This window comes from Ictidomys tridecemlineatus, chromosome 12 (assembly GCF_052094955.1).
Source record: "Ictidomys tridecemlineatus isolate mIctTri1 chromosome 12, mIctTri1.hap1, whole genome shotgun sequence".
Lineage (NCBI taxonomy): Eukaryota > Metazoa > Chordata > Mammalia > Rodentia > Sciuridae > Ictidomys > Ictidomys tridecemlineatus.
The window spans coordinates 113,718,916-113,733,457 of NC_135488.1; the positions used below are offsets into that span (position 1 = coordinate 113,718,916).

At 50.5% G+C, this 14,542-nt stretch overlaps 1 protein-coding gene across 18 annotated transcripts in view; it reads right to left on the reverse strand.

Annotated features, from left to right (window-relative positions):
- Positions 1-14,542, reverse strand: part of Atp6v1c2 (ATPase H+ transporting V1 subunit C2) — a 46,787-nt gene that overhangs the window by 20,325 nt on the left and 11,920 nt on the right. For all 18 annotated transcript variants that reach the window (XR_005727461.2, XR_013429249.1, XR_005727463.2 and 15 more), the window contains one exon: positions 2,905-2,990. Coding sequence is in view for 9 of the 18 variants with exons in the window: in XM_040271276.2 (XP_040127210.2) it covers positions 2,905-2,990 (86 nt within the window). In the remaining 9 variants the exon portion in view is untranslated. The remainder of the gene's footprint in view (positions 1-2,904; positions 2,991-14,542) is intronic.

Here is a 14,542-nt window from a genome sequence, read left to right on the forward strand (position 1 = left end):
GAGCCTCCGACTCGCCTTCTCTGTGCCTCTCGGTGCCCACGGAGCTCTGCGCAGGGTGACTGCTCCACTGCACGCTCTGGACACTGAGAGCAACCCCTGCCCCGGGCGGCAACTTGCACTCACGTTTCTGACCAAGCTCTTCTCCCTGTGCCTTCTCACCAAGTCCTAGGCCTTATGGCACCCACACCAAAGAAGTGAGTTCCATCCTGGCACACAGGGCAATGCACACTCTGAGGCAAAGGCTGTGGCCATCAGTGGCAAATAGCCAGCATGAGCTTGGTACCCACAGATGCTCAGCAGTGATGCCCAACACGATGCTGGACAAGGACCTCCCTCCAGGAGCTTCAGGAGACCTCTGGATTTTTGACCATGTCCCCTGCTCCTCCACTTTCTCCCATGTCCTGAACACCAGTGCCAGCTCTGGACACTGACCCTTGCCCCAGGCCAGACACCCAAGGGCACTTCCCTGTCCCCGTGCACTGCTTCTGGTGAGAACGCTGTTGGAAGAAGGCCTTCTGCCATCACCGCCTTCCTGACTGCGGTTCTCTGTCCACCGCTCAGGAAAGGACAGGCCCCCCACCCTCTGCCTGCGCTGGAGTCAGTGAGGCTTGGTCCCTGGAGCAGGCAAGGTGGAGCCTGGGCTGACGGCCTGCTAGGTCAGGCCATGACCCGGCTGGCTCACTGTGCACAGGCTGCCTGTTGTGAGCAGCAGTGGTCTCATCTGAAGACCCAAACCAGGCCTTGCCAGCACACAGGACTGTGACCACAGGGGCCGTGCCCTTGATGGGTTAGCCAGACAGGCCCAGTGTTTCCATCCTCTGCAGACATTTTAGGACCCAGGCCAGACAACGTGCTCCTTCTCCACGGCACTCACGCACATCTGTGTCCTGCCGTGCTTAGCTCAGCGGCAAGCAAGGAACGAACAAAAGCAAAAGGTGCCCAGGCAGAGCTAAGGACCTGTCAATGGCTATTAAATCCATTTACAGGTGAGAAAAATAAGACCAGAGAGACGACCAGCCAAGGTCCAGATGAACACTGAGTATCAGGCTGGTCTGACCTGCTGCTGGCCCTTCATGGGATCGGCCATGAATTCCCCTAGAGGAAACTGGATTACAATCCCATTTTGGGGGGCAGGGGCCAGGGGGTCAGCAAAGAGCTTCTCTGGTTGATTGTGTCAATCATTAATCTGTGGATGCCTTGCAGGAGAAGATTTCTTCATTTGGCTAGCACTGTAAAAACTCCAGTCAAACTCGCTTTTAAAAGGTCTCTGGCCTGCAGGACTCTTCAGAGATTCTAATATGCCAATGTGCATCAGAAGGTTCAGAAGCTACTGTGAGTCCTGGCTCCTATCCGGGTCTTGTGGCAGGGGCGGTTTACAGAGCATGCTTTGGAAACTCTAATCCTGAAGTCGCCAGGGCCCAAGTCGCAGGAGGCCTAAAATGGAACATTTTACACAAAGCTGTTTCCTCCTATGGAGAAACCAGCTGCCCTCAGAGTTCGTGCCATCGGACCAGGGGTGACACCTAACTTCCAGCAGCATTAACTTTGAGTAACTGCTTCCTGCACGGCTGGAGATGCGAGGCGAGGCGGTGGTCTGCCGTGGAGCCAGCCCCGGCCCCAGAACGCGAGCATCTCAATCACTATAACGTAAGTTTAAACCCTCGCGCCCTACACGCCAGGTTTTTGACAGAACAGCAACTCTCTACCTGGTCATCTTTTCAGTCCAGGGCCCTAGAATCAACTGCTGGGCAAGAAGATCAGCTGGTCACTTGACAAGACATTGCTACCTTACTGTCAGCAAGAATCTCAGTGTGACAAGCAGGAGGCATTGGGGAAGGCGATTGGTCACCTGCGATTTGTAAAGGTTTTTAGTTGCCCCCAGATGACTTGCTCTTTCAATCCACCAGTTGAAGCGCACTGGAGCAAACCCAAAGCAAATGGCTCCTTCTGGCAATGACACCAGGAGGGAGCACCACCCCGGGAGGCTGCTCGCGTGTGGGAAGCTCAAGGCTGCCTGGCAGAGCCTGGCATTTAAGGTGCTGCGTCCACTAACAGACGGCCTCAGAGAGCAGGCCACAGGCAGAGGAGCAAGAGCCTGATGTCCATGGAGCAGGCAGAGCTACCCCGGGAGGGCGGGGTGCCGGGAGGGTGAGGAAAAGCACTGCAAAAGCTGCTGTGTCCTACGGGTACAGTGACCAAGCCACCAGGCTCTTACTGGAGAAACTGCCATGACCTGGTCACTGTGCCCCACAACCAGATTCCACCTCCCCAGGGACATGCAGCATCACTCTGAACACAGGCACAGCAAACAGAGCACAACCTACTCTTGAGACATTTCATGTTCTCCTTCACACCTGCAACACAACAAGGCGGGGTTGTTAGACCACGGAGACAGAGGAAGCCAGGTTCAGACTTGGAAGAATGCACATTTCTACTTATCCATTCAAACCAGCAAATTAAAAGCCTTTTAGTGTTTCTAGGAGGAAGGAAGAATGAATACACACACACACACACACACAAACACACACACATTTGTGTATATATATTCTGTGCATGACATTAATATGAATTGAATGCTCTCATTTTCAATGAGCATGCACAGTCACAGGTTTAATTATCTCTGTGGATATTTAAACATTTTATTCTAAAATTTCCAAAGACTCCAAATTTTTGCCCAAGCCTCACTGGAATCTAAAGACACATCCCGTCAGCACAGGGAGACCAGAACTCCAAGCAGCAACACACTAGCCCAGCATTCTGGGGGTGGCTCTCTGTTTCCTATTGACTGCTCAGCAACTAAACCCTCGCTGGAGGCCCGCCTGGGCGCAGCGGGCATTTCCCACAGGTTGACGTGACCAGAGTGCAGGGAGGCGCTCCTGAGAAACCAGAGCCCTGGGCACCTACCTCCGTTGGCCAGCAGGTTCTCCTGGACCTTCCCCTTGGAGTCCTCCATGACCTCCACTACACTCTGAGCCATTCTCTTGATGAGGCTGTGGGGAGAGAAGAAAGAGCCCATGAGAGCAGGAGCCGCCGGCAGGGCCAGGCACATGCGGCCTTTGGGGGAGCAGCTTGGCATCCGTGAGAAGGGACTTAAAATGTGAATAGCCTTTGAACCAGTAATTCCACTTCTGGGAAACCATCGCAAGGAAACAGGACAAACAGAAAAAGCTTTCTGAATAAAAAGATGTTCTTCGCGGCATTGTTGCTGACAGTGAAAAGCTGGAAACAACCAGAAGGCTCAACAATAGGGAATTGTTTAAGGCGTAATGGTATATCCAGCTGAGGGATTATTAGGCAGCCATTGAAAATAAGGTTTACAAAGAATTTTGAATACCGTGGAACAAGGCACGCATTATGAAGTCAGGCGGAAAAAACCAAGAAGTGAACTTACACAGACGGTTATGGTCGCTGGCTGCACCTGCGAGACTCTTCTTCCTACCTGACGTCTCCCTATCGTCACCTGCTATTGCTTTTATATGAGAAAATTAAAACCTGGTCTCCACAAGACAGACACCTTCGGGAAGGACAGGATTTAGAAGCAAAGGGCTCAAATTCGCCCTGGCTCTGCCAAGTGCCAACTGCATGGTTTGGGCCAAATTGGTTGAATTTCTTTTGAGCCTTGGTTCTCCCACCCATAAGATGTGGATTATGCCCCATTTGGGGGATTACTATATAACTAACAGCAATGATCGCCCGGCAGCAGGAGGCTGAATAAAGAGAAATCCAATTGGAATCCAAGTGCCACGCCGGGACCGACGGGGAATTTCTAATGTTTGAAGCTTTGCCTTAGGCCCTCTCCCCAGGAAGAGAGGACCCAGGTCACCAAATCCCACATGGAGCCCAGGATCCTCCACTGTCACAGGCACTGGCCACATTGCCACTTAGAGCATGGAGGCTTGGTTCAAAACATAGAAACGGAGGCAGGAGACTACCTGGAAAGGACCTTGATAGAAGCAAGGAAAGGAAGGAGGGCAACAACTTGTTTTCCTGACTATTGAATGAATGTGCACGTGATCAAAAACTGACGAATACAAAGTTTGTTTAAAAATAACCACCAGGCTGGGGAGGCGGGCTCAGGGGTAGAGCATCTGCCTGGTGTGCACGAGGCCCTGGGTTGCATTCCCAGCACCAGAGACAACAGCAAACTCTCCACACCCAGGAGGAAACAGAGCATCCTGACTGTTTCCAAGGCTGAACCCCTCGTGTTTAAGGGAGCTGCGGTCTCCCGGCAGCACCTCGCTTCCTCTAGAGCCTACCAAGTGTCCACATCCTGTAGCCATCATCTCACTTAATCCTCACAGAAGTTTCCCAAAAGATGGGAATCGCCCCGCTTCACAGACAGGAAGCTGAGGCTCCGAGAAGTGATTTTTACCCTCCCATCCAGTCTGTATGAGGGCTTCAAAGGCACGACTCTCAGCCAGCAGGTCACACCGACACCTGGACAGTCACCGTGACCTGGTCCATGTTGAAACGTCTACCTGGGCTGGCAGCTCTGAGAACAGTGGTGTCTCACCCATATCCTGAGCCAAGGCACCTGATCATCGCAGGATCCTGAGCCATAAAACAGATGGGACGACGCACCTCCCAGGGTTCTTCGTGGAGTCTGGGGCGATATATGGTGTGCTCAGGGGACTGGCGAGGCTGTTTGGGGCTCCTAGCTTTGCTCCCAGGCGGATTCCACAGAGGTTAAAGGAGGCAGAGCCCACGTCCCTCCCTGTTGGAGTAACCTCAATCCTCCGGCTGTGTGGTTGGGAGTCTCCAGCAGCTGGGGACTCTGCACTGTTCCTTGTGGCGTCTCTGGAGCCCACACAACTCTGGGTCCCTCATTAAGTCCACCCTCCTCAGGTTCTCTTACCTTTTCTTTGTGGCACTGGGGGTTGAACACAGAGCCCTCTCCCACTGAGCTACCTTCCTAGCCCTTTTGAGACAGAGTCTCACTAATTTGCTGAGGCTGGCCTTAACTTGCGATCTTCCTGCCTCACAGCCTCCTGAGTTGCTGGGATTTCAGGTGGGCACCACCTGGTTCAAGTGATCCTTACATGAGTGGTCTTCTGTTCTCTGTTGGGATCCTGATTTGATAAATTTAATCATTCATTCAGCAATTCCATATACTAAGCAACTACTGTATACCAAGCACTGTACAAGATGCTGTGGACAAAACAAAGTCCCTGTGGTCACTGAGCTCCTATTTTAAAGCTGCCAGTGGTGTTTTTTTAATCCCTGTGTTGACATGTGCAAGTTACTGTCGCCTGTCACCACATCTGCTAGGACACTTCAGGAATTATTTGTTGATGTGACTGTAGTAGTAATTCCAGCCCTGACCACAGTGCCTGACTCAAGGTGGCTAGCTGCACAGCCTCTCCATCCCTCACGTCCTTCCTTCTTCTCTAACAGACATAAAAGCAGAACTCACCCAATATTGTGTTCAGGATTCTTCACTGCTCTGTGTCCCAACCCTGTCAGGTGTTCACTGTGGCAAGTGAGGCCCTTAGGCATGCGCGGAACACCGGAAACCTCTGAGAGCAGCGTGCCCTGACGCTTGGCTGCTGGAAACGTCTCTTGTTCCACCTACACACAGCCCGACCTAGCCGTGGCCATTAGCTGTGGTCATCCGTGAATTGCAGCTGTGGAGCCAGACAGCTGGTTTTCTCATTGGAAGGAACCCAAGCATCTCCACACTCATCAAATCCACTGTCCCCACTTTGCAGTCATTAGGAACACTGACCACGGTCACACGCCTCCTCCACCCCGTGCTGGATGCACAGCATACCACTAACTCCCTCCCTGGACACCTGGGGTGCCTCCTTCTTTTTCTTTTTTTTGTACCAAGGATTGAACTCGGGGGAGCTTAACCACTGAGCCACACCCTCAACCCCCTGTTTTATATTTTATTTTGAGACTGGGCCTTGCTAAGTTGCTGAGGCTGGTTTTGAACTCAAGATCCTCCGGCCCCCTGAGGCCTCCCCAGTTGCCGGGATTTGCCTCCTCTTTGACGTGATGCCACATGATCCATTTACACTGCCCATGCACAGGTGCATATGTGGGACAAGCTGCTAAATGACCAGCTGCTGAAATAAAGGATATGACAGCTTCAATTTTAAGAAGTAAGGCCGACCCCTCTGACCACACGCCAGCGTCCGCTCGCCAGCGGCCACTCCCACCAGCAGCCTGCTTCCCTAAGCCTCGCCAGCCAGCATGGGCGTCAGGAACCTCCGCCAATCTGAAAGCTGAGAACTCACATCTGGCTGATGCCCGGATCTGCAGCGCTTCGACCAACTGGATGTCTTTCCTCATGTTTCTTAACTCTACCAAAGGCTGTTCGCGTCTTCTGTGAGTGACATCTTCATGTCCCCTGCCACTGTTTCTGTGGCTTGGTCCTCTTTTTGAAATTCTATTTCATTGGTTTGTATGAGCTCTTAGGTATTTTGGAGACCAATTCTTTGAGACAGTGTTTTGTTCTAGGTGACATTTCCATTGTAAGATAAAAATATTAAGGCTCAGGGGCACAGCATTTGCCTAGCACGGGCAAGGCCCTGTGTTTGATCCCCAGCACCACACACACACCAAAGCCAGTAAAGATGAAAAAATTAAGGCTTAGTTAAAGGTATCAGTAAACAAGTGCCATTATTATGGTAATTTTGTAAACAGGGAATTTGACAGAGTAAACAAATGTCGAACCTGACACTGATCACAAATCTGCACAACTCCAAAGCCCATGTGCTTCAAAGCTAAAGTAAATTCTGGCACCTTTCCCTATAACACCTGGCAATAATAATTATCAACTCATAAGGAAGATGTACAAATCATGAATATCATACGACATGTGTATATATACATGCATATATAAATATGTGTGTATATATATATGTATATATATTATATATATATAATTTTTTTTTTGGTGTTGCTGGGGATTGAGCCACTGAGCTACATTTCCAGTCCTTTCTATCTATTTTATTTTGAGACAGGATCTCACTATGTTGCTCAGGCTGGCCTCAAAATTTTGATCCCCCTGCCTCGGCCTCCTGAGTACTGGGATTGTATGCGTGCACCACCATGCCCAGCTCAGATCATATTTTTAGTGAAGAGCAACTGCAACAATACACAAAGATCCCAATTTGGCTGTTGGTTACATGAATGTACATATTTGTCAAAACTCATCCAACTGTTCACTTAAGATGTGAATACATAACTTTCACTTTAAAGCAGAGAGTACCTTAATCATGTGACCAAAGTTAACATCACCCATACAGAAGCAACCACGTGTGCCCCCAAAGGATGCACCGAGGACATGGTAACCCTTCTGTGCTCCTCTTGCCAGAAATGCACAACCTGAGACTAACCTGGAGGAAATATCAGGTGAGCGCAAAACATCAGTATTTCACAAAACTGACCTGTACAGTTAAAAAATAAAACAAAACAACATGGTGTCATGACATGCAGAGAAAGTGTAAATATGTGTTCCAGTTTGAACAAAGCCAAAGAGAACTGAAAATTCATCACCAGACAGGAAGCCACCTCAAGGTTCATCACTGTCTAAGAAACTGCAAGGTTTCCTTTGGCTGGAAGTATACCACTGAGACACATGGTGATATCAAGTGACAGCTGTTAAACATCAGTATTGCCATCCTGGCCTGGATCACCACACTAAGATTGTGTAAAACAATGTCCTTGTGTTCACACAATACACACTAAAATATCTAGAAGAAACACTGTGTCTGCACCTCACAGTCAGAGGGATGGGGGAGGAAGAGAGAAAGGAGGTGATAAAGGGCTTACGGGAATTCTTTAAATAGTCTTGCAACCTCTCTGAAGCTTTGAAGTTAGCTCAAAATGAAAAGTTTTAAAAAATGTTAAATATGATAAGCATGTTATAATGCCACTTTAAAAATGTCAGTATGTTCATAAGTAAGAAGCCTGGAAGAAAAGACACCAAACTGACATTTCTCATTATCTTCACAGGTAGATGAAGAGGGACTTTCAATTTCTACACATTTATATAATGCTGTGCTTGAATTTGTTGAAACATGACTCTTGCCAGGTGTGGTGGTGTGCGCCTATAATCCCAGTGACTGGGGAGGCTGAGGCAGGAGGGTCACAACTCCAAGGCCAGCCTCAGCAAGAGGCTCTCTGAAAATAAAACTTAAAAAGGGCTGGAGATGGAGCTCACTGGTGGAGCACTTGCCCAGCACGTGTGAGGTCCTGGGTATGATTCCCTAGCACCACACACACACACACACACACACACACACACACACACACACAGGAAATTCTGACACAGATGCCCTTGAGGACACCCTGCTAAGTGAAATAAGTCAATTGCAAAAGAGCACACACCGTCTGATTCCACTCACAGGAGGTGTCAAAGACGACCAGAACAGCCCCGCTGCAGGCCAGGGCAAGCAGAACGGAGACAGAGACTTGCAGTTTTATAAGATAAAAACATCCCTTGGCTGGAAGGTGATGATGACGATCGCAAGCCGATGTGCCCACGCTGACACAGCCAAACACTTCAGGTGGTGGGAAGGGTAACAGCTGAACTCCAAATTCATGTTTAAAAAATAATAAATAAAGATGGATAAATTTCTAAGCCAAGCAGGGCAACGACTGCTGTAAGAACGAGACCTGCTTCAGTAGCTCAAGGCTTAGCAGAACAAGGCCAGATGCTAGAAGGCCCCCAAGGTCAGCAGCTGCTGCGCCAAGGGTGGGGACCTGGAGAAACACTCACCTCCAGGTTCCCAAGAGAGCAACGGGCGACCCCTGAACATGGAGGGAAGCTCCGCCTCATCGCTCTGAAATATCATTTTTCACAGATTGAGGGGCATATTGAAAAGATTCATAATTTACAGCCAGACAAGTCCTCAGGGAACAAAACGCATCACCCTGTGGCCCTGGGTGTGGACTGGGACCCACTTGCCAGGGGAATATTTTACAGGATCCACCAAATGCTTTAACACGTGGATGTTCTGACCCAGTGACTCCAGTTTTAGGAGTTTGTCCTTCTGTTATCCTGGCTCCGTTGCTCAAAGCCCATTCAGAATGGGCTTGTCATCGCAAAAGACAAGAAGCCACCCCAATGTCACTATTAGGGGAACACTAAATACAGTGGATCACCAAGAAGCCCCTAGAATGCAGAAGGTCACCTCTGGGTGGCCATGAAAGGCTGTGCCTCCCAGAACCAGGGGAAGAGGAAGTCACGGAGAGACGTCAAGTCACCATCACAGTCTTCTCCACACAACAAACAAAAAGCCAAACCCCTGTGTGTGTATCCATAGGAGAGTCCGGAACAGGGGGCTTGTTGAAATCATGTCCCTCGAGGAAGGGGGCCGGGGGGGTGTCAAATCTGGATTTTTAAGAAATAATCAGCATATATGGAAAACAAAGGCAATCGTGGAAATTCAAACCACACAGCAGGCAGAGGATACAGGTGGACACGCCTCCAGAGCACCGCCCCCTCGCCAGGCATCCCCGGAGTCCCCGAGGCAGACACAGAAGATGGCAGCAGGAAGAACAGGGTGTGCCCCAGGTGCAAGGAGGGCAGTAGGAAGGGAGGCCTGGTGAACTTCACAGGCCACATCTAGTCACCTAGCATCGAGGTGGGGGGACAGTCAGACGACAGGGGCTGGCCAAAGCAGCCCGGGACGTGCTGCAAATGCTCTTTCCTTCCTTCCCACGAGAAGGAGAGAACCTCTCAGCCCTGCTGGTGTTTGGACCCTGGGCTTTGAGGGGCCTACAGCTACCCAGTCCTTGGGGTGCAAATGGCTTAGAGGAAGGAGCTCTCCTGTTCCCCCTTGTCCTGCAACCACAAGGCAGGAAATTCCTGCCAGCAGGGCCCGCAGGAGCCTTCTGGTCCTGGGATGTGGGTAAAGGTGCAGCCAGGCAGGTGACCTGAAGCCTCTCAGCCCCAGGAAGGCTGCAGGCAGGGATCTGGAGGTCAGGGCTGACCTCTGCATTCTTGGGCAATGCACCAATCCTGAGGGCACACACAGAGTCCTCCTAAATGGCCTTAAGACACGGTGTCTCCGGGGATGCTGCCTGTAAACTTGTGCAGCAAAGCTCCCAAGGTGTGGTCTCTCGGTCTCTCGGTCTCTCGGTCTCTCTCTCTCTCTCTCTCTCTCTCTCTCTCTCTCTCTCTCTCTCCCTTCTCTTCTCCCAGAGTTTTCTGAGCAGCACTGGGAGCCAAGCTTTCAACAAGGCCCACCTCAGCCCAGAAGTGTGTGCCCGCTCTGCTCTCCCTGCTTGGTGGGAAGGAGGACTGGGCTCTCTGCAGATGGTGGACGCAAGGCTCCAGGTTCCTGAGGCCAAGTCCAAATGAAAGACAGGGGCTTCCCACCCTTCCCCAGATTTTCTGGATAATTCTTGCAAAAGCGAGGCAGGGTTGGTTGGTGTGGTTGTCAGAAGTGACCCAGGTGCCTGGAGGAGGGTAGACAGATCCCAGGGCAGGGAGGTGTTCAAGGTCCCCGAGTAGGAATAACAGCGACTCCCGCCTAGGAGCTGTCCTCAGTCCTCAGCAGGGCGCTTTGCACGGATTTACCCAGATCCTCAACAAACAAGACTCAGTCCCAGAGAGCAGAGGAAACTGAGGCTCAGAGAGGCAAGAACACGGCCCCAGGTCACTTTGCTGGTGGCCACAGCACCAGCTATACTGTCCCCACGGCCCTGGCCCTACAGCAGGCCTCCATCCACGGCACCAGACACTGACAGGCCCCTCTGGGCACCTGAAGCCCCAGCCCTCTGTGCCTGCCTGTCCTCGACGAGTCCAGAGGGGACAGCCACAAGGGAGGAGTGCTCCGGGGAGGACAGTCCAGAAACCTCTGCAAAAGGTGGGGCGAGCCCCGGGTACCCCACCCTCTGTCTCCCTGCTTCCACCTCTGCCAAGGGACAAAGAAATCAGTGAGCCTTCAGCAAACACACCAGGAAAATGTGACTAGGGAGCCATTAAATGGCTTGACAGGAAACCAAAGGTCCAAGGAGACTTCTAGGAGGGTCCCAGAGTCTGGCCACACATCCACCAGAGGCCAACACTGGTTGTCAGACTGGATGTTTCAATAAAGGACCCATCATGAGATCTTTTAGAGAGATTTCCCCTGCATTCTGTACGTACAGCCACCCGCAAAACTGCCCTGTCATTCAAAGAAGAGCGTTTCAGCCACGCTGGCGTTACAGAGCTTGATTCACACACTGTGGCCCAGGAGAGCAATTTTGGTTCTCTTCAAAAACAAATTGAGTCAGGTATGGTGGCTTGTGCCTATGGGTCCAGCTCCTGAGAGGCTGGGGCAGGATGGTTTGAGGCCACAAGTTCAAGGTCAGCCTGGGCAACATAGTAAGACCCCCTTATCAAAAAAGTAAGATAAAAGGCCAACCCACCCTCAGAAATCGTTTGCCCCTTGGGAGGCACAGACAGGAAGGATCCTCATTTTTTTTTTTTAAGAGAGAGTGATAGATAAAATAAAATAATATTTATTTTTTGGTTATCGGTGGGCACAACATCTTTGTTGGTATGTGGTGCTGAGGATCGAACCCGGGCCGAACGCATGCCAGGCGAGCGCGCTACCGCTTGAGCCACGTCCCCAGCCCTGAGGGATCCTCATTCTGCACTCAGCTCCCAGGCAGGTGACACCAGAGCCTCAGGGTCCTGCCTTTTAGGAGAAGCCGGGTCCTCCCCTAAGCATCTGGGTTGGAAGTACATGTGTTTAAATTTTGGAGAATGTCCCCAAGCACTGTGCCCAACACACAGCCTGCCCCAGGGGCCACCTGAACAAAGCCAGGCACAGGCCAGTCCCCAAAATGGAACTAGGACTGGCTGATAAGCGCTTGGAAATATGTTTACTCTGGCTGGGAACCCAAGAAATACAAATGAAGCCTCTCACACACCCTGCTTCTTATGCTGGGGAAATGGCAGAGTTTCTAAAAGGCACTTAAGTGACAGGGGTATGAGGAAAGAGCGCTGCGCAACCTTGTGGAAACAATTTAGCAATATGTACAAACCGCTTAACTATGCCCATGTCCCTTGACCCCGTGATCCCTGCGTGTGTGCCCTGGAGCATTTGTTACTGGGGATCAAACACAGGGGGACCTGTAATTTCAATTCACAGATGCAACTTTAGGACAACCCAAAATGTAGCCAGAAAGTATACAGAGAGGTGCGCTAATTAGGAAAGTCATGCTAGAGATAGTTGATTTCTTCAGGGAGTTCACTGTCGTAGAATTAAACGTTCATTTTACCATCATCAAAAACAATAGCAAGAATGAGCCCTCCGTGAAAACATCCTTACCACCACCGCTTCAGATGGTGCCTAAGAGTGTGACCGTCACAGGCACTGTGACCCAGACTCATGGGAGGGGACACAGGTGAAGGGCCTCTGGACCCAGGAGGGGTGGAGACTTGCCTAAGAACACACAGCTCCTTAGTGACTGACCAGGGCCAAAACGAGCCCCGCAGGCCAGCGGGCCCACCGGCCTCAACCTCAGAGCAGTCAACTAGACTTCATCAACAGCATTTCCCACAAGCTGCTCGTCATCTCCATTGCTTGTCTGTCTGCCCCGAGAGCTTGTTAAGAGTCAGAAGGAACAGACTGTCAGACAAACCTCTTCTCACCCCTGCAGAGGCCCTGGGCTCCCTAGAAGCCTCCCAGCCATACCCGCCTCACATCCTGTCAATCAGAGCCTCCGTCCAGGGCCATCCACGTGCACTTCCTGGCACATGTGCAAGGCAGACATTTCTTTTCATAGTTTCTCTTAAAATATCCTGGTTTTCCATCTTCACTAAGTGTCCACAGAGATGGTGAGGGGACAAATGGACTAATGGTTGCTGATCATTTGGGAGAGAACTGGTCTGTGACTGCTGATGGGTACACAGTTTCTTTTGTGGGTAAAGAAAATCTGGAACCAGATGGTAGTGTCAGTTGCATTACTTTGTAAATATGTTGGGAACAGAGGAGTTATGTGTATTCGAAGAGTGGGTGTCACCGAGTGTGCGTTACAGCTCAATGTAAAAATGCCCTGCTCTTCCCCTGGGTTTAAGGGTGGAGAGCCAGGCAGGATGGGGAGGTCGAGAACTGCTTCAGCCCTTCAGATTCGAAGGGTTGAATCCACATTCTCCAAAGTTCATCGGCAACCCAAAATCCGTCCTTTCCATCATCACAACTGTTTTTTGTAGCAACCAGAATTTGTCAAGCCTACCCTGGGTCACTATCCCAGACACGTCATGGTGTCTTTCTTTAAGCTTCCTTCACCCACCTGCTCTCTGTTTTCCCCATGGACCTTAAAGGGGCCCCACCTGTCCATTCATCCCACAGCAGCCAGAGGGATCTCAATAAAAATACACACCCCAAACACCCCCCTGCCATGTTGCTGTACTGCTGAGACCATGTCAGTGGTTTCCTTAGAAGTTCAAATGTTGACGTTCAAACCCCTTAGCAGAGTTTACAAGGAATACACCTGCCTGTCCAGCCGTGGTTTTTGCCACCCCACCCTGACCCTTGCCTGTCCTGAGCAGGACTTTGGGAGCACCTGGGATAGCCTGAGCCACATGGACACTACTGACCCTTTATTACGGTCCCAGGAAACCCTGCTCATACCTGACACGCACAGTACAATGCCTATTATTTCTGGCACTTAAGGAAAATGTATTGCATGCCAGGGAGTATTACACATTAGGGAATATTACATGGGAGAAGGTGGACAAAACAAACCTTCATTGCTATATCTGAAACTCCATCGACCACATTAAAAAGTTGCTTTCCTCATCTGAGCAAGAAAAAAAAAGAGGTCTCTGAAGATCTTTCAGAACTATTCATTCTGGGCTTCTGCAAGAATGCAGCGGCTCCTGGGAAACGCCCAGGAGCAGTGAGAACCTGGGTAGCAGTGGCCAGCTAGACCAAGGCATGAGGTGTGGAGGGGGTGGCTTGCTTCAGTAGCAATGATCCTAAAACTGAAACAGTGATTAGTGTGACTCCCGCACAAGGATGGCACACAAACTGGTGAAGGAGTCCACGTTAAAAAACAGAGAGAGGGGGCTGGGGATGTGGCTCAAGCGGTAGCGCGCTCGCCTGGCATGCGTGCGGCCCAGGTTCGATCCTCAGCACCACATACAAACAAAGATGTTGTGTCCGCCGAAAACTAAAAAATAAATAAATAAATATTAAAAAAAAAAAAAAAACAGAGAGAGATGTTGAGCAGGACGTGGGTCCAGTGCTGCTCAGGGCCACGTGGCCCTTACCATTCCTGCACCAGCATGGAGACTGCATTTGTGTCATCTCCTAGAATCTGAGACTTTCAAAGAATGAATACTACTACCTTAAAACAACAACAACAATAACAACTCACCACTCCCTGTGTCTACAAAACACTTAAGCACTCGATGCAGATGAGCTGCCCTTGGACCTGGTGTACCCTGTGGTCCTCTTCCAAGTTGTGTCTGCCACAGGGCAAGGGATCAATGCCAAATACTGAGAGCTAAGAGGATGTCTGTACCCACACTTAGGGTACCCAGGACCCCAGCTATGTCATTTACTTCAGAAAAATGAAAATATGTCAATTC